At 33.6% G+C, this 20,964-nt stretch overlaps 1 protein-coding gene across 1 annotated transcript in view; it reads left to right on the top strand.

Moving 5' to 3' along the window:
- sdk1b (sidekick cell adhesion molecule 1b) overlaps positions 1-20,964 on the top strand; it is a 405,910-nt gene that overhangs the window by 347,381 nt on the left and 37,565 nt on the right. Inside the window, exons 31-33 of the mRNA XM_056461991.1 lie at positions 7,510-7,704; positions 10,102-10,303; positions 20,314-20,417. Of these exons, the coding sequence (XP_056317966.1) occupies positions 7,510-7,704; positions 10,102-10,303; positions 20,314-20,417 (501 nt within the window). The remainder of the gene's footprint in view (positions 1-7,509; positions 7,705-10,101; positions 10,304-20,313; positions 20,418-20,964) is intronic.

Here is a 20,964-nt window from a genome sequence, read left to right on the forward strand (position 1 = left end):
TGACTTAACATTGGACCAAATTTTGTGACCTCATAACTTTGCACCAGTCTGTCAAACAGACTTAAGGTTGGGCTCATTTAACTCAGACTACCAATCTGCGAATCACCGATGACCTTTTAACTTACTAGCCACACCCTAGCAACCACGTACTGCACCCTAGCAACTTACACATAGACTTCCATTGTGAAAACTGCGATTGACTTTACAGTGGACATACTAACAACATACCAATTCATGCTAGCAATATACTGAACCATACTAGAAACATACTAACAATACTAATCATACTATAAACCTGCTAATTCATACTAAATTCATGCTATAAACATGCCTATTCATGCTAGAACTATGCTAACAACATGCTGATTTATGCTAGAAACATGCTAGCAGCATTCTAATTTGAACCATGCTAGTTTATGTAGCAACTGCCTAGCAACTACTCAGAACACCTTAGCAACTGCCTGACAACACCTTAGCGACCACCTAGCAACACCATAACAATCACAGAGGATATAAAACTGATATAAACATCCAAAACTTGTGGTTTATCACTTCCGCCTAAATGGATCAGTGTTTATTTTACGTCATCTCATACTTCAGTTTCTCATCAAATCTTCTGACCAATCAAATGCTCTCTAATATCTGACTTGCCCCGCCCCCTTCAAGACGATTTTCATTTGCTTTTCATTTGATGCACTTGATCTCAACCACACTCACTGACAGAGCTGTTATAAAAACAAAGCACTATTGGCTGTTTTTAGAAAGGGGAGGAGCTACTCTATCTCCTTCCCTCTCATCATGTGTAAGTTGAGATTACGTCGAATATCGAAAAAAAAAGGTTCATTTCAAAGCACTTCACGGGACGTTTAAAAGGGATAGTTCCCCTTAAAAAAAAAATCTAAATTTGCTGTAAATGTATGCTAACTGGAAACTGGAATATCGCATCAAACATTTGTGATTTAAAGCACCATTTCCATCCAATGAGCTGAAGAGAACGAAATAGTCACTTCCTAATAAACTGGCGGCAAATATCAAAATTGAAAAATGGATTTTGCTTTGTAAGAGAAAGACTGTGGGCTTTTATCTAATGTAATTAATTACTTGCACCTCAGTAGTTAAAGACGGAACACAATGAATGGCTTTTAGAGGTGTGAGACGTTCAAGGTAATAATATTAAACCATTTTGATGACCAGTGTTGGGCAATAATGCGTCACTATTAATGCGTTACTGTAACGGCATTACTTTTGACAGTAACTGATAATGTAACGCATTACATTTTAAATATATTAACTCCGTTACCATTACAATATGAAGCGTTTGTCCGTTACTTGGTAAATTAATTAATTTTGGCTGCAGTCTAGCCTACATCTTCCTGTTTACAGTGGTGAAGCATTGTAGGATGGGTGAATGCCAACCAACTACCATAAAGAAGATGTGTCGTGTACGAGGCGCCAGACTGGACGAGACAACCAAAACAACATTTCAGATTTTTTACAATGTGGTCTGTTGATGGTTTGTCCTCTAATTCAGTCCCTTCACACACATCACATGATCTGTTAAAACAAAAACCACATGCCTGTTTTGATTGGCTTGATTTGTTTAATTACTTAATTTTGAGCATAAAACAATTAAGTTGTCCGCCCGAAAAATCTATAATTAAATTTTTTTAGCTCATTTTATCATAGTCTATGCACATTGTTTTTTTATTGGATAAAAAATGTATCCCACTCAGTTGTGCACATGTTTTTATGCACATTTTTTTTTTTTCAATAAGCATTTTTGGTAACACTTTATTTTGATGGTCCATTTGAGTATTAGTAGACTCCCTGCTTAATATCTGTTGATACTGCTTCTTTAACAGACATTTAACTGACTGTAAGAAACATTACTTACGTTACTAAGCATTATATTTAGTAACAAACATTTTAACATTGCAGCTGAACCTCCACAGATTTAAACTTTTGCCTTTTCAGCCATTAGCCGGATCTTATACAGACAAGCCGCACACATACAGACCATCTCTGTGCTCGCTTTAAATAATTATACTACTCTATTGTGTATGTGCTTCAGATGCAATCAATCACAGTTCTAATCCTGTGTCAAATGACTATGCCCAAACTATGAGATCTAGTGGGGGTTATTTCAACACCCCCCACCCCCCCCCACCCAACTAAAAAAAAAAAGAAAATTCTCAGTTTGCTCGCTCTCTTGTTGACTTTGAGCACCACACACACATTTGAATTTCTGTGTTTACTACAGTGTGTTTAATCAGGCAACATATATAGCCAGCGTTTATCCTCAGAAGACTTGAATTTGGATTAGACCGCTCAGTTGATTGTTTCCCATGCCTTTGTGACCTTTTTAAGATCAGTTGTAGGGAAGTGGACTTTCATCTGTGTTTGGAAGATTAATACAAATCTTATACTGTAGGTTTGAAATGACATGAGGGTGAGTGCATGACTAAGTTTACATTTTTCACTAAATACAGTCTTGAATAGAAACTAATTCTTTATCATTACACTTTATATTATATTATATTATATTATATTATATTATATTATATTATATTATATTATATTATATTATATTATATTATATTATATTATATTATATTATATTATATTATATTATATTATATTATTTTATATAATATTATTACAACACTATCTATATAGATTACTGTTGTTTTATTGTGGTTTAACTCTTATTGTTGCTTCTAAATGAGTTTCTGTGGTACTTCATTGAAAGAGTAGAGTCTGTTGGTGAATATTGATTGGTGGATTGACGTCCCTCTGGTGTCTCTTTTTACTTTGGCATTTAATATGTCTCTCTTTCTCTCAATATCTCTATGTCAGTATCACTTTCTCATTATGATTGTCTTTATTCATCTCTCAAACATTCACTTTGATTTGTAAATGCACTTATAGACGAAGTGTGCAATTTTAATCTCAATTGCATCACCAAAAAAAGTGGCAAATATAATTACTAGTTTTCCAAATGTCATCCCATCTGCCCTTGGTTGGATAAACAGATTTTACCTAACGGCATTGTTTTGAACTGGTCTGGATGTTCAAACCGTTTCCATTTGGAAAATTGTCAGTGTATAGTTGTATAGCCATATTAAATAATTAGTTCGCTCAATGTACTGTCATTATTCACTTCTGTCAAGCCGTTTTACTTCAGATAATATATACAGGACTGTCTTATGGACTGCTTTGATGATGTTTTGTGTCTTTTTCGCAACTTGAAAGCCACAATACGTTATAATTGCATGGAAAAGATGCATTGTTGCTTTCTGTTGTTCCTCACAAAGCAACTCACAAAGGTTTGGAGTGATATGAGGATGAGTAAATGATGAACTAATCCCTTAAGCTGGAGAGTAGAACATATTTTAACATTAGAAAATAAAACACACACCTTTTATCTCTGCTTTTGTAAAAAAACAAACAACCCAGATACAGCTTAAGCAGTGGCTTTGTATGAAACACTGCATTAATGTGCATTAATGGCAACTTTCATTGGATTGCAGTACTTCTTCAGAGACGCTTGTAGAGTGTATTAGTTCACATTCGCAAGATATTAGTGTACTTCAAGGTCCTAAAAGATATAAAGAGGCGATAAACGTACACTGTAAAAAATGCTGTTGGGGCAACATGAAGGAATTAAGTTAAATTATTATTCTTTGCTAATTTAATTGGATTGAACATGAAACAATTAAGTTGTCTTACAAAAAACCTCAATGATTGTGTTGTTTCAGCTTATTTTAAAAAAGTAGTTTGAACAAACATCAAACGTATTTTTGGAGTGTACATTGAAGTGTCTAAAGTACAATTGTATAGTCTACAACCTACAACCAAGTGTGTTTATCAATGTAGCTTTTTATAGCTTGTTATATGCATGTTCTCCCCATGTTGCATGTTCGCGTGCATTTCCTCCGGGTGCTCCGGTTTCCCCCACAGTCCAAAGATATGCCCTTTAAGTGAGTTGAATAAACTAAATTAACCGTAGTGTATGAGTGAGTATGTAAATGCGAGAGTGTAAAGGTGCTTCCCTGTACTGGGTTGTGGCTGGAAGGGCTTCTGTTGCGTAAAAACATATACTGGAATAGTTGGTGGTTCATTCCGCTGCGGTGACCTTCGAAATAGAGACTAAGCTGAAAGAAAATGAGGAAAATTTATGATTTTTCTATATTATTTCTTATACAATATATTGTTTTAAACTACTAAAATTTCAATAAAAGTCACTTTGTCAGACTGCACAGTTGAATTTTCAACTTAAACAGTTGACAGAGCAGAGATCAAGGCCCATAATGCAATTCATAATCGTAAATAATGGAAAAAAAACAGTGAATCATGAAGAATGGAGCACAATAATGAACATTTGTTTACAGTGTAGATAGATAGATAGATAGATAGATAGATAGATAGATAGATAGATAGATAGATAGATAGATAGATAGATAGATAGATAGATAGATAGATAGATAGATAGATAGATAGATAGATAGATAGATAGATAGATAGATAGATAGATAGATAGATAGATAGATAGGGTAGATAGGGTAGATATACAGATAGACAGACAGATAGATAGATTGACTAACAGACAGACAGACAGACAGACAGATAGATTGACAGATGGATGGACAGACAGACAGATAAACAGACAGACAAACAGATAAACAGACAGAGAGACAGATAAACAGACAGAGAGACAGAAAGATATGATATGAGTATACCTCAAGGTGGAATTAGACTGGTATGAAAGTGTCACAGTGGTATTTATGATGGCACCATGGATCTTTGTGTAATGGTCTCTCCTTCTCAGCTAGCGTTGAGTGTCTGCTGTAATGTGTCCTGTGGTTAGGGATCAGTGATTGCTGTGGTAACAGGGCGCACAAATAAAATGTGCCTGACCGAGGAGGCGACGATCTGACCAATTACACGCCTTACTGCTCTCACCACAGCAACCCAGACATTAAAAAATGAGTACCGAACCACCTGGCACGGGTCACAGCTCTACCATGATAGATGAGGGAAAATACAAAGCCTGACCAGTTGATTGTTGGCCGTTTTTTTTTTGTCCTTTCGCCTCCTTCTCTCCATTTCCAGGGCAAAAGCTACTCTCTGAAAAAAAAGAAAAGAAAAAAAAAGTGCGAGTTGATTTGTGCCTCTAGCGTAATGCAAAAAAAGAGAAAGAAAGAAAGGAAAAACCATCAAAAGAGAGAGCTCAGGAACAAGCGGGAAAAGCAGAGGATTTTGCATAGGCCCCTCTGGGCTTTTTGGGTTAGCGATGGCCTCTTAATAAAGGAGATCTTAGCAAGCTGTGCGTTCAGAGAAAGAGAGAGAGAAGAAGAGAGAAATGGAAAGAAGGGGTGAATAAGAATCTGAGGAGACAAGGCGACGGAGAAAAAAACATTGAATTAAACCCATCCTCAGCTCTGTAGCGCCGTGCTAATCCTCCAAACGGCACATGCTAACACCACACGTCCCATGTGACAAAGATAAAAAAGCTCGCAGTTCATTCTCTAGATTCCCTCATTTAGATACTTAATTCTTTCTCGATCTCTCCACCACCTCATGTCAAAAACCGTTCTAGATTCTATGAGAGTTTACAGGTTAAAGCCTGGAAATCTTTGGTAGGACACTTTGGTCTTAGCATCCGCATTAAAATGAAACGAGGCATGTCTGCAGTTAGATAAGGACTATTAAACCTTATGAAGGAAAGCTGCTGTTTCAAACTCGTATAATGACCTGACGTATTTAGCTGAAATGTGATGCCTCATATGTTTAGTCCATTGTAATGATGCACACCGGAGAACTGTATGTAGTGAGTGATTTGAACTGTATGAATTGTCTATGCCTGAAGGGTGACATTGGTCTTTTGTAATTTTGAAAGTGTAATAAGATGTTTGACATCAAGCTCTGGAAAAGAAAATAAATATTTTTTTGGCCTAAAAGTAGTCCAGATGGTTGCATATATTATGTCTTCAGAAGCTATAAAAATGGCTTTTTTTATGAAGAAGAGTATGAAAATTAAAATAGTTTATAATAGTGTATGTACAGTATTCAACATTTGGAGTGAATCAAAGTTGTCCTTAATCTATTGATCAACACCCTTTTAAAATTTTTTGGTCTACTTCAGATGTTAACTACTATATATATATATATATATATATATATATATGTATATATATATATATATATATATATATATATATATATATATATATATATATATATATATATATATATATAATGGCCGTTAAATCAAAGAAATTTACTGTAAAATAACAGAAATTTACCTGGAAATTTTTTATTAAGGAAATTTCTCTAATTTAACATCCATTATTTTATGGTAAATTTCTGTAATTTAATGGCCGTTATTTTATATGATTATTAATCACATCCAAAATAAAAGTTTTGACGTAATATATATATATATATATATGTTTGTTTTATATATTTATAATGTATATTTGATACACATACATAAAAAACTATACAAAACCTTTTTGTCACATTGATATTTAAATTTATATATAATTTGTATCATATACATAAATATTTTACATCTAAATATAAATAAACATTTTCTCAAATATATGCATGAAAATATATATATATTTATTTATATACTGTATACAGCAGGAAAAAATAAGTATTGAACACATCACCATTTCTCTAAAAAAATAAAACATATTTCTAAAGATGCCGTTGAATTGAAATTTTCACCAGATGTTGGAAACAACCAAAGAAATCCATATCTGCGAATCTATAAACTACTCTAATTAGTTTACACATGAAGTTGTGCGTAATAAAATGAAATGGCGCAAGGAAAAAGTATTGAACACATGAAGAAAGGGAGGTGTAGAAAGGCAGTGAAAGCCCAGATAGCAGCTGAAATCTTTCAGTAGTTCTTCAGCAACCTTCAGCCCTTCCTCTTTGTAAACTAATATTAACTGCTTTAGTCCAACATCTACATTATCAGGATGATGAAGATGAAACCAGGGTGGACATTTCAGCAAGGCAATGATCCAAAACACAGCCAAAGAAACTATCAAATGCTTTCAGAGAAAGAAAATCAAGCTGTAGAATGGCCCAGCCAATCACCTGACTTGAATCCAATAGAAAATACAAATTAAAGATCAGATTTGATAGACGAGACCCACAAAGCCATCAAGATTTTTACACTTAGTTTAAATCTGTGAAAAAATCACACCTGAGCAATGCATTTCTTTGATAAAAAATATTTTAAAATGATATCCATAATGATAACAATTATATAAAATATATTATGATAATAATATATTAATATATATATAATACTATAATATAAAATACTGCAGCATTTACATGTTAATGTGTATCTGGGTGTTTGTTGAACAGGCTCATATCTGTTTACATTAAAAGTGCCCTCTAATATCTCTACAACTATTATTCCCTAACTGTGCAAATAAACAATGCACTCCAGCGGTTTGGACTCATTTTTGGCTTTTGTTTCTGCAGGTTATCAGATTTCTTACCGTCTCGATATCAACGACCCCAACAAGTTCACCACGGTGGAAGTGGGTTCCAACGCTCGGCAGTTCACAGTGACGGGTCTGATGCCCGAGTCTGCATATGTGTTCCAGATCACAGCACGCACTCTACAGGGCTGGGGGCCTGCGGATGAGGCCATCGTCATCACCACTGAGAAAAGGGGTACGCTTAAGTGATTAACTTCACTTCCAAAGTTAAAACAAAAATTTTGATCATTTGTCATATGAGATGTTAATTTCATCATTCTGGATTTTTCTCCATTAATAAACTCCAGTGGTGGTTCAAAGAGCTCTAAATGATCCCAGCTGAAAAATAAGAGTCTTACTTAGAAAAAGTGATTGGTCGTTTTCTTTAAAAAATTGTTCATAACTATAAAATCTCCAGAAAAAAAAAATACAAGCTGCTTTAGAATTTCAATATAAAGGTTTTTTTTTTTAACTTCTGTCCTGATTATAAAACGGTATGCAACAAGTTAATAGTTAATATAGTTAATTTTACAAAAATATATTAATACATACTTTTTTTAGATTGGCTACAGAACAAACCGTTGTTTGACCTGTCTAATTAACCTAATTAACCCAGTAAAGCCTTTAAATTGCACTAAGTTGTATACTAGTATTTAGCAAAATGACTATTAAAATAGTACACTGTAAAATTTGTTGTAAAATGTACAGTATTAGTGTTTGTTTTGGTTGCCAGTAATACTGTAAAATGTACAAGTGCACTGTAAATTAACTATTGCAATTACAAAACTAAAGCACAGTTGTAATTGTTAATATACAGTCCACTTGTACATTTTTGCCAGTAATGTAAAAGTTGCCAGTAATACTGTAAAACTGATAAGCACACTGAAAATGAATAATTTAAAGTGTGCTGTAAAACTTCAGCACGATTGTAATTCCTAATTTACAGTGCACCAATTTCGCTTGTCAGTAATACTGTACATTTTGTAGCAATTGTTTTACCGTGTATGTACTGTCATCTTGGAAATTTAAGAGAGCAAACTGATTTATTTATTAGAAATTAGTTATTAAAACTGTTATGGTCAAAAATCACCTCTTCATTAAAGATCACTTGGGACATATTTGAAAAAGCAGAACAAATAAATTTGCCAGGCCCTTTGAAGCTGCATTAAAATGACCATTTGAGCATAGAATTCCATTATACGGAGAGAAAAATACTGAATTTCCTCCAAAGCCTTCATTTCTTTTCAACTAAACTAAGAAAGAAATGATTCTAAGTCAGTAAGTAGTCCAGATATGTTCCTTCTAGATGTGAACTAATCCTATAAATATCACTTGAACTAAACGTTTTAGAGTGCTCATTAAGCTTTATGATGTTACCTTCCACATAGAATGTAATGCAGCTATGTGAATGTAAGAGCTCTGCAAAATGCTGCTCTGTACTAAACAACGCTCATAATATCGACTTGAAAGCACATGTAGTAAGTTTTGTGTAACGTCAATCATGAAGCTGATATTCTCAAACCAGCATACAATTCTTACAGTGTAAAAATTATCAAAATCAAAATTCAAAATTATTATCCCTCCTGTGATTTTTTTTTTTTCTTTCTTTTTTTTTCAAGTATTTTCTAAATGATGTTTGTAACAGAGCAAGGAAATTTTCACAGTGTTTCCTATAATATTTTTTCTTCTTTTCTTATTTGTTTTATTTCGGCTAGAATAAAAGTAGTTTTTAATTTTTTATCAACCATTTTAAGGTCAAAATTATTAGCCCTTTTAAGCATTTTTTTTTTCTGACTGTCTACAGAACAAACCATCGTTATACAATAACCTGCCTAATTACCCTAACCTGCCTAGTTAACTGTATTAACCTACTTAAGCTTTTAAATGTCACTTTAAGCTGTATAGAAGTATCTTGAAAGATATCTAGTCAAATATTATTTACTGTCATCATGGCAAAGATAAAATAAATCAGTTATTAGAAATGAGTTATTAAAACTATTATGTTTAGAAATGCGTTGAAGAAATCTTCCGTCCATTAAACAGAAATTGGGGGAAAAAGTAAACAGGGGGGCTAATAATTCTGACTTCAACTGTATCTTTTGGCACGGACATTTTAACATATAGACCACATTACCACCAAAAGTAGAGCAGGTAATACCGTTTTTTAAATTAATATTTTTTATCTGTTACTGGATTCAGAAATTCCTTACACTTACACAAATTCTGACATGCGGCACAATTTCTGCACGGAAAACAGCCTTGTATAAAAGTGGATTTTTTTATTTCTTACTTTGTGTCATGCACTGAGGAAGGCATTGTGCTGAAACGTCTGTGATTTAGTATCACCTAAGAATGTAAAATAAAGCTGTACCAAGTAATTATTTAATGAGTGCAAATCATGACCTTTTTAAAGTTTAGAAATGTGTTGAAAAAATCTTCCTTCCATTAAATAGAAAGTGGGGAATAAATATACAGGGGGGCTAATAACTCATGTACGTGGCCCATCTAAGCTGACTGTGTTAAAACCAGAGCTCAAACCAAGTCTGCCCCACATGCATTTGCCCATCAGTGTCTCATTACACCTGTCCCACAGAGCGTCCTCAGGCTCCTCGCCGGCTCGCCGTGCCTCAGAAAGGGGTGGAGTCTCACAAGCTGCGACTTCATTGGACAGCAGGTGGAGACGGCTCTTCCCCAGTGCGCTACTTCACCCTGCAGACGCTGGAGCTGCCGGACGGAGACTGGAAGACCCACACATCCTCCATCCCTCATAATAACTCCTCCTGGGAGGTGGATAGGTAACACGTCGCACATTTCTCACTCTGATTAGTCATAACTGCCTGCGCCGCCGCTACAAGAACATTCACTATTTATAGCAAGAATTTGCTGCAGCTCTGACGGACAGAAGATGGTAAAATATACAGGATTGGGTTACGCTTGAGGTCATTGTAAGCATTGTTTTGGAGCGAGCAGATATGTAGGTTGTAATTTAGTCTTTTAAAGCCAGTGCACACCACACCAAATGAGGATGAGAAATGTGGATTATCATCAGATTACAGTGAATAATGTTTCTCTGAAATGATAAATATGATTCAGCATGTTTAATCTGGCAAAACAAGCTCCTGCAAACACCAAGAGACGTTGACAGGAGTAACAAACTGACTTGACTAAGCCTGACAGCAGCAGTGTTGTCATGTGTTGGTCCGGTCTGTTTTTTTATATATTGAACAACAAAAAAGGAACTGCAGCATTTCAAAAGGTTTACTAGTCATTTTTATCTTTTTTTGTCTTATTTGTGTTTTTGTTTTGTTTACAGGAAATCTGAATTTTTTATACATGAATCATTTTATGCATTCATTGGTTATAATGCTATAATGCTTTTGTTTTGTTTTGTTGTTTTATTTTGTTTCATTTCATTTATTTTTTGTTTCTGGGATTCTTTGTTGTTTTGTTTGGGCTTTTTTTTCATTTGTTTTGTTTGGTTTTTTTGTTTTGATTAGTTTTTTGTTTTGTTTTTTTGTTTTTTCAATTTGGTTTCGTTTTGATTAGTTTTGTGTTTTATTTTTTAGTTTTGTTTAGTTTCATTTTGTTTCATTTTATTTTGTTTTGTTTTTTAGTTTTGATTTGTTTAGTTTCATTTAGTTTCATTTCATTTTATTTTGTTTTGTTTTTTAGTTTTGATTTGTTTAGTTTCATTTTGTTTCATTTTATTTTGTTTTGTTTTTTAGTTTTGATTTGTTTAGTTTCATTTTGTTTCATTTTATTTTGTTTTGTTTTTTAGTTTTGATTTGTTTAGTTTCATTTAGTTTCATTTTATTTTGTTTTGTTTTTTAGTTTTGATTTGTTTAGTTTCATTTTGTTTCGTTTTGTTTTGGTTTGGTTTTTGTTCTGATTTGTTTCATTTAGTTTTTTTTGTTTCGTGTTTACATCATTTTAATTAATTATTTTGTTTTTAATTTCTTTGTTTTATAGTTTTTGAACATGTAGTAGGAAATTATTTTAATTATATAAATATACACATTATATATATATATATATATATATATGTTGTTATATGTTGTTATTATTATTATTATTATTATTATTATTTATTTATTTATTTATTTTCTTTTTTTTTTACTTTATTATTATTATGGTAACACTTTACAATAGGGTTCATTAGTTAATGCATTTACTAAGATTAACTAATCATGAACAACACTTGTACAGTATTTATTAATAATAATTGAACATTTATTAATGCACCATGAGTTAACATGAACTAACAATGAACAACTGTTTTTTCATTAACTAACGTTAACTAACATAAACAAATACTGTAATAAATGTATTGTTCATTGTTTGTTCATGTTAGTAAATGCATTAATTAACATTAACTAATGAACCTTATTGTAAAGTGTGACCATTATTATTATTTTCATTATTATTATTATTACATTTTATTTTGATTTGGGTTTTTTTTCTGTATCAGTGCTTTAAAGATTGCTATGCCTTTTTATAACCCATGTAACAGAGCTGACAATTTTTTATTATTACTGATATGACAAATAATACATAAAAAAAATATTTCATGCAAATGTTTAACTTAGTAGAGTAAACGCACAACAACTGAAAATTCGGTTTAGTTATTTTAAAGATAATTGAGGCTGAATATATCATTCAGGAGGGAGAGTTCATAATTTCAAGACAAAATGTCCCTAAATACACAAACAAACATTATTTTTTAGAGATATCTTGATGCCATTTGTGTTATTCAAAACTCTTCCCTGAAGTTTTTGAAAAATAATACACGGTTATTCTTGGAGATGCGAAATGTACCAGCAGTTCCAGAATCACCCACATATTACTAATACCATCACTGTAGACCCACATTACTACTATTGTATAAGAGACACTGGGTGAAAATGAAACGACCTCAATTAGCCCGAATCAAACAAAGCTCTTCAAGCTCAAAAGAATGAAATTGCACAAAACATGTAGGACACTTTATACTATAGATATGCAGTGACACTGATGAGACATCATTAAGGAAAAAAAGCGAGTGAAATCGACAGAGAGAAAGAGAGAGACTGCTGTAATCATAATCAGACTGACCATCAGGTGGCCTGATGTCTAATCACACATCCATTCAGCATCCAACCCGCTTCACGAACCTGTTTCCAGCGCACCACTGCTGCCTCTTATTCTTTCATATTTCTCCTGAACAGCCACGCAGGCAGATATGAGGTCACCAAGGTCCAGAACTCTATACATTTTTTATGTTCAAAAATAAAATGTGACGTTCTGTGATTGAAAAATTATTTAAAATCGTGTTGCTGACTCACAGCAGCTGAGGGAACGAGCTTGTAAAGGCACACTGTATAGAAATGTAGGCTTCTACACAATACATTCATGTTGTCCAAACACAAATTGATTAAGTTAACTTAATTGTTGTTACAAATTTAAGTCGATTGAACTCAAAACAATTACATAATCATAGGAATTGGGATTTTTCAGCTCATTTTAAATAAGTAGTTTGAACAAGCGGTGTGAAGCCTTTGTTACCAGATCCTGTTGTAAAAAATAAAGTCTGAAAAGGGTTAGGATTAGTTACAACTTATACCTTCTTGCATGCTATGTTCTGCAAGACGTCAGACTGCAACCCTTTTCAGATGTTGTGAATGCCATATTTCTATGAAATTCATATCCGGCGCTCTGATTTGTCAAAGTTCAAATTAATATTAAGTCTAAGGGATTTTTGGGTGAGGGTTGGGGTTGAGGGTTAGGGCTGGTTTATAATTCTGCATCGGACGATCGCCGCACAATTTAAGTTTTCCTGGAACCTGAAGTTACTATTGGGTAATAGCGGGCAAAAAAAAACATCAAATTTTTTAACGTTCTTTAATTATTTCAACCCAGGCTCATTCTGAGAACGTAGTCCCGGGGACGTTTCTGGAGACCGCGAAATACGTCCCGGGAGGTACGTATTTTTGCAGTTTTTGTTTTCGTGAGTCCGCGAGAGGCCGCGGTGCGTGCTTTTTACTCGCGTAAACACGCTAGAGGCCGCTGTCGAACGACCTTCCGCCTGTCTGCCTGGATGACAGAATGATTGACCGTGCGACCGGCCGATCGGCTGACCCACCCTCCTCCGTCCCTAAACCCAACCAACGACGATTCACAAAAGCCGTCCAGAAAAAGAAAAGCCCTCGTCTGATTTTTACCACGTTTTCGGATTTTGACCACATTCTCACCCTGTGACGAACTTGTTTGCTTCATTTTTTTAATTTTGTTTTTGTTTTCTTACCCGATTTCTGGAACTGCTCTTCCCCGGACTCGAACCCGGTCGTCATCGTCGTGATCAGCCCCTCTCTGCGCCTCGAGTCCACTAGAGTACACGAAGAGCTAACTGGACAAACTGATTGCAGCGGGAAAGCCCTCCATACGGAGGCGAGCGGCCGGCTGGCCGGCCAGCAAGCGCCACAAGGAACGGCGTCACACCGCCCCGCAGCGTTCGCTTAAAAAAATGAAATGCAGCCGTACGTACCCCCGGCTACGTATTTCGCGGTCTCCAGAAACGTCCATGGGACTACGTTCACAGGATGAGCCTGGGTTGAATTATTTTGTGCCATGTAAGGTTATAGTTCAAGTATTTATAAAGAACAAACAAACATGTAACTACAAGAATAAATTATGAAGCATCACTATTCAGTTTACTAACACCACTGACATTTCACTTCACTATTAAGTGCCAAGTGAAAATGACTCAGGCCCTATCCCAATTCTATTTTTATACCCCTTCAAAATTTACCCCTAAGAAATGGGACAGCACTACAGCACCTGCACACATCATCATATGTCATTGCGATCACTTGCTTCATAAGAGATTGATGATCGCGACTGCTGTAGTTCCAGTTTCATTATTTTTTGGTATTTATCTTCAGGAAATCACTGAAGGCATATATTATTTTATCATAATGATTTAATGTGGCAATAAGATCATAACTGTACTGTGCATTTACACAGTGGCCATATTCATCCATGTAAACACACCAAAAACAACATTAACTTTATAGCAGACACTGTAAAAAGCTCATTCCCAGCCACTAGACTTCTCTGACAGGGTGTTCGAGTGTCTGAATGTTGTGGGACTACTATACAGGAGTTATGTTTATAGATTATAGACAGCGAAATTTAGCGGTTTTTATTTTAGCTGGCTTTTTTTTAAATCATGACGGTAAAACACGAACGTGGTTATGAATATTTTAATACATATGCCTGTTTGTTGTAAAAATTTGTAATAATGACAAAAAGATACTAATTTGTGGATCTCCTTACTTCCGGAGGCAGATATGCTGCCGTTGTGGCTTGTGTATTCTGGGAAATTTTCTTACCCCTTGGTTTCGAGTGTGGTCCTGAGAAATCTCTGTTCTAAGGGGTATCTACCACTTCACCTTAGCCCCACGCCTTCAAGCTAAAGAGAGTTGGGACAACCCTACCACTTTACGGGAACACGCAAAATGAGGGGTATGGGTAAGGGGTTGAATTGGGATTGGGCCTCACTTTGTATAATCTTCAAGAAGAGCCCACAGTTACCTCTTCCATCATGTTTTTCGGCTGACTTGAAATCGCTTTGCTTCTGTCTCCCACTATCCTGATCCAGGGATGCAGATCCATCTTCTCAAGATCTCTTTTGATCAGACTCATTATCAAATTCTCTCGTGGTTCTAAAAAATGAAAATTTGCTTGACTGCCTCTTTGACATTTTGAAACTGCAAATATTATTTAGATGGGCCACTATGCCATTGTTTATTTTCACTGCTCACTGTGCACGAAACAATAATCACTAACCAGTGAGATTGATTTGGAAATGTAAGAAAGCTGATTGGTCGAAAATATTGTTGCGGCCAATAGTTAAACCTGACTTCTGTTTTAACTTTGGCATGATGACTATCTTTATCCAAACAGCTTCACTCGCTCAAGATGCTAAACTCAAACCAGAAATCACACAGCATGTCCAAAACAGAATTTCATTGTTAAATGATAGATTTTTTAATGAAAAAGGTGAATGAGAAACATTAAATAGCACCAATTCTTATTAATGGGAAATATTACAGCAAATCATATTAATAAATTAACGTACAAAACTATATACAGCATATGATGAGTTGGATTTTTATTATTGCACAGTTCACACAAAATTCCTGGCTAACGTTTCACCGCCTGTTCATTCTTTTTATCGTCACCTGTCTGATTCACGCTGTCATCTTCGCTCACGTCTTCAAATGTCCACTTGCATTAAGAGGAAAGATATTTTGAGCTAAAAGACTACCTCCCTGCAACACTGTCTTTCTCAACCTGTTTTTGGAACGGAATCATGGGAGCATTTCTGCATTTGCTACCACTCGATTACCCACAACCCACATGCCTGTCCGTTTAATTACCCACATGTACCTTTTCTGACATTCAGTGACTCATCATAAGCCGACTTCTTACTGCAGAGGAGCCAGAGATGATGAATGCGAAGCGGCGTGCATGACATGAAAACTGCATTTGCGCAGACCTTTTAATGCGCTGCAGAGGCAACATAAATGTTAATGTATTTACACCACAATCACGCAAACGGCTGTTCGACATTTAAACTGTATTCAAGCTACTATTGTGATTTCAATATTTTTGGCTTTTTTCAAATATTGGGTATATTAACTCCTGACATTTTCATACTAACACTGAATTAAATGCTTTACTGTGATGATTTGATTTTAATGCAATTAAAATCAGATATTATTTGATTGAACTCCTGACATTTTCACACAAAAATTTAATTAATGGTTTTTATGTGATGATTTGATTTTAATGAAATTCAATAATATTTGTAAAAATCCTTTTTTAGTCATTTATTTAAAAAAAATTTCAACACATTTCTAAACATAATAGTTTTAATAACTTATTTCTATTAACTGATTTATTTTATCTTTGCTATGATAACAGTAAATAATATTTGACTAGGTATTTTTCAAGACACTTCTTTACAGCTTAAAGTGACATTTAAAAGCTTAACTAGGTTAATTAGGTTAACTAGGCAGGTTACGGTAATTAGGCAAGTTATTGTATAACAATTGTATAATAATTCTGACTTTAACTGTGTGTGTGTATATATATATATATATATATATATATATATATATATATATATATATATATATATATATATATTTGAGTATTTAAAATAATATTAAATGATATTTTGTTTTTTAAGTAATATTAGTGTCATTATTAATTCAATTACAATAAAGCAAAATATATGAATGATTAATAAATCCATATGAAAATTGGAAACTTAAAAGTGACGTCTCGTCTTCAGTTTTGGCCTTAGGTGTGCTTTGCACTCACACTACAAGCGTGAACCGCACTCTGGCACACCTCTTCCAACTGAGCCATAGCCTTAACCCGATTTAGAGCAGATGTGTTTTAAGTCCTGATTTGAATGTGACTATTGTTGGAGCACATCTGATCATTTCTGGAAGCTGATTCCAGCAGCGAGGGGTGGGGGGTGCAGTAGCTGAAGGCTGATTCACCCTGCTTCGACTGAACCCTTGGAATTTCTTATTTACTTGATCCTAAAGATCTGAGTGATCTGTTAGTTTTATATTAAGTGAGAATATCTGTAATGTATTGTGGTCCTAGGCCAGTGATGTATAGACAAGTAATAATACTTTAAAATCTATTCTGAATGTAACTGGGAGCCAGTGTAAAGACCTGAGGACAGGTGTGATGTGCTCTGATTTTCTGGTTCTGGTAAGAATCCAGCGTTCTGGATGAGCTGCTACTGTTTTTGGGAAGACGTCAATTACAGTAATCCACCCTGCTGGTGATAAAAGCACGAACAAGTTTCTTTAGGTCCTCACTGGAAACAAAGCATCTTATTCTTGCAGTGTTTTTGAGATGACAGTATGCTGATTTACTTTCTGCTTTGACATGACTACTGAATCTCAGATCTGACTCCAGAACTAAGATTCTCCACACTAAGATTCTTGACCTTATATAAGTAATTTTTGTAATATTATAAACGCTACAGTTTAAAAGCTTTGGAAATAATTATTTTATACACTTTTATTCAGCATTTATTTGATTAAAATTATACAATATAAAACATACAAGTAAAAGATAAAAATGCATACAGACTCTCCAGTTTCATTTGTTTTGGAAGAATGGTTCTGTTATGTTGATTTATTGATTAAATATTTTAAAAATTCATATATTCAATATTGTTTTATTTATTTATTTGTTTGTTTGTTTGTTTGTTTGTTTACTTATTTATTTATTTGAAACATTAAAAACATTTAAAAGAACATTTTTTTGTATTTTAATACATCAAAATATCAATTTTGTCCTAAAATATTCATCATCATTTAACTTTAATTAACTTTTTTTTTTCATTTAATCGTAATATATGATTCTTAAGTATATGACCTCTTTATTTCCCATAAAGCTTTATGCAAATGTTTGTTTACCAAATGAAAACTTTAAATATACCATCAAATATACCTACAATTGTTGCATTTTTATTGCAATTTTGTAGATTAATCTTGTCAATTTAGTTAAACATCATTTCCCATCAACAGACAAAAATGTTGATTACATTTTTTTAAATTCCAAACCCAATACAGCACTGTAATGTATTAATATAGCATTTTTTTTGGCATTGATACAGTGCTTTACTTCCTATTTTCTCATTTACTTTCTCTTTACTTACACACACACATTGTTCATAATTGCATGAACGGAGTGTTTTGAACCAAGAGGATGTTTGTGTTCAAATCATCTTGATTCTCAGTGGAGTAAATGCCTCCAGCTATTAAAACAGAAATGCCACTAACAGTCCTCATCTTCAACGCCCTAATTATAAACACACACACATACATAAACACTCAGAACGACACAAGCACCCTCACAGTCCTGATTTTCAAATCCCTAATTGCTCACTTCACACACATGCACACAAACAGAGACTCAAAGTTTCCTGTGTCTCCTTGAAAAAATTGACTAATAGTTCTAATAGTCATCAGCATTCTTCCCCCGTTAACTGATTACATTAAGAATTGCACACTTTTGGTAACACTTTAGTTAAAGTACTAATTCTTTTTAGTAACTAGTAGCTATTATCTGCCTGTTATTAAGATATTGCCAGTTTGTTAGAACTTAACTAGTAAAAAGCAGCAAATAAGGAGTTTATTGAGGCAAAAGTCTTATAGTTAAAGGTTTATTAATAGCAATAATCACGCCTTAAAATAAAGTGACCAATTTTGATGTTTTTTGATAGCATTAAAGGTTTTACATGGGGAATTTCGAGAGTCTTTTTGTATTTATGTTTGTTTGTATGTATTATGCATGAACATACAATAGATAAAATATGTAATGAACACGTCATGTTTTTTTCTGGGAATAATATTTCTAAAGGAGCTGTTAACATGGTATTGAACCAGATTTAGGTAAAAACCCAAACAATACAAACATAAAAATAAAACAAAACAAAAAAATCTGAAAAATGAGTTATGTGGAATAATAATGGAATGACACAAGGAGAAAGTCCTGAAGTACTGAAATGTGATTGGCTGGGCCATTCTACATCTTGATTTTCTTTCTCTGAAACCACTTTAGAGTATTTTTGGCTGTCTTGGATCATTGTCATGCTGAAATGTCCACCTTGGTTTCATTTTCATCATCATGATAATGTAAATGTTGGATTGAAAAATACAATACTAGTTGTAAAATTGTGAAATGTTATAGCACTATAAAGTAACTGTTCAAAAGTAGTTTATAATTGAATTTAATAATTTATTCCAGTTTTTTTTAAAGATAAATTTTCAGCTTCATTACTCCAGTCTTCAGAGTCCCATGATCCTTCAGAAATCACTCTAATATTAATTATTTATAATATAATAATAATAATAATAATTATTATTATTATTATTATTATTATTATTATTATTATTATTATTAATAATAATAATAATAATAATAGTATTAGTAATAAAAGCAATAATGACTGGACTAATAATTTCATTTGAAAATACCTACAATAAGTAATAAATAAATATTTAATAAATAAGTATTTAACAATTAAAAAAAATTTTACATTTAATAAATGCTGCCTTGATGAACAGAATAATTTTCTTTAAAAAAAAAAATGACCCCAAACTTTTGACTGGTAGTGTACATGATATCTTTATTATTTGTGTCAGTAGTTCAACCAAAGTGTATTTTGATTGTTTTCAGTTCATTAATGCTTTTCACTGCGGCTTTTTACCAACGTTTAACATCTCATGACCTTTTAAAGGGTGCCAATGTGAACACGCACAAAAAGACTGGTATAAGAGCTTCATTTAAATTAATTAATTTAAATAATAAAAAAAAAACACCTGAAGCTAGGTTTTTTTTGGTTATGGCTGCCACAACAAAAACTGCTCCACTGACAAAAATCTCTATTTTAAATCCAAAAAGCCCAGTGTCTCTTTGAAAAGCAAACAAATCTGTGTGTCATACTAATAACAAACAAATCATAAATGAATAATAATTCATTCTAAAAAGCATGTAATACCTAAGTGTCTTTGAAAAAAGTCCAAGACGCTCTGAGTTGAGCAGACACGTGTACTCAACAACATTTGACTGTATTCATGAATGCATTTTTTCTATGATAGGTTTCCCACAGTAGCAAGTGCTCCTCTCTCTCTCTGAGTAGAAGTCTAAAAATGCATCACTTACGCTTTCTGTTCGTACATGAGAATGATCCAGAGTGTGTGTGTGTTGAAATGCATCTCTTTTCTTGCAGGCTGAAGCCATACACCTCTTACAAATTTAGAATGATGGCTACAAATGATGTGGGAGACAGCGCCTTCAGCAAAGAAACAGAGCCAGTTACCACTCTGCAGGATGGTAATGCTGGATTCTGTGTTTTCTGCAAAGTGAATTATAATTTTTTAGAGTGCTTTTTGGATCTGGGTGTTTGTGTGAGGGCCTGAATGGAGCGCAAATTGCTGTTTTTAGAGCTTTTTGATGACATTTAGTAGAGAGATAGATGACAGGCGGATGGATGGATGGATGGATGGATGGATTGAAAGATGGATGGAATACAGATAGATAGATAGATAGATAGATAGATAGATAGATAGATAGATAGATAGATAGATAGATAGATAGATAGATAGATAGATAGATAGATAGATAGATAGATAGATAGATAGATAGATAGATAGATAGATAGATAGATAGATAGATAGATGGATAGATGGACGAATGGACGGACGGACGGATGGATCAGATGAATGACTGGATGAATTAATGAATATAGAATAAGTCAGATGAATGACTGGATTAATCAATGGATGATAAGATATCAAGATAGATATCAAGATGGATGGATGGATGGATGGATGGATGGATAAGTCAGATGAATGACTGGATGAATCAATGGATGATAAGA

The sequence above is a fragment of the Danio aesculapii genome, chromosome 1 (assembly GCF_903798145.1).
Source record: "Danio aesculapii chromosome 1, fDanAes4.1, whole genome shotgun sequence".
NCBI lineage: Eukaryota > Metazoa > Chordata > Actinopteri > Cypriniformes > Danionidae > Danio > Danio aesculapii.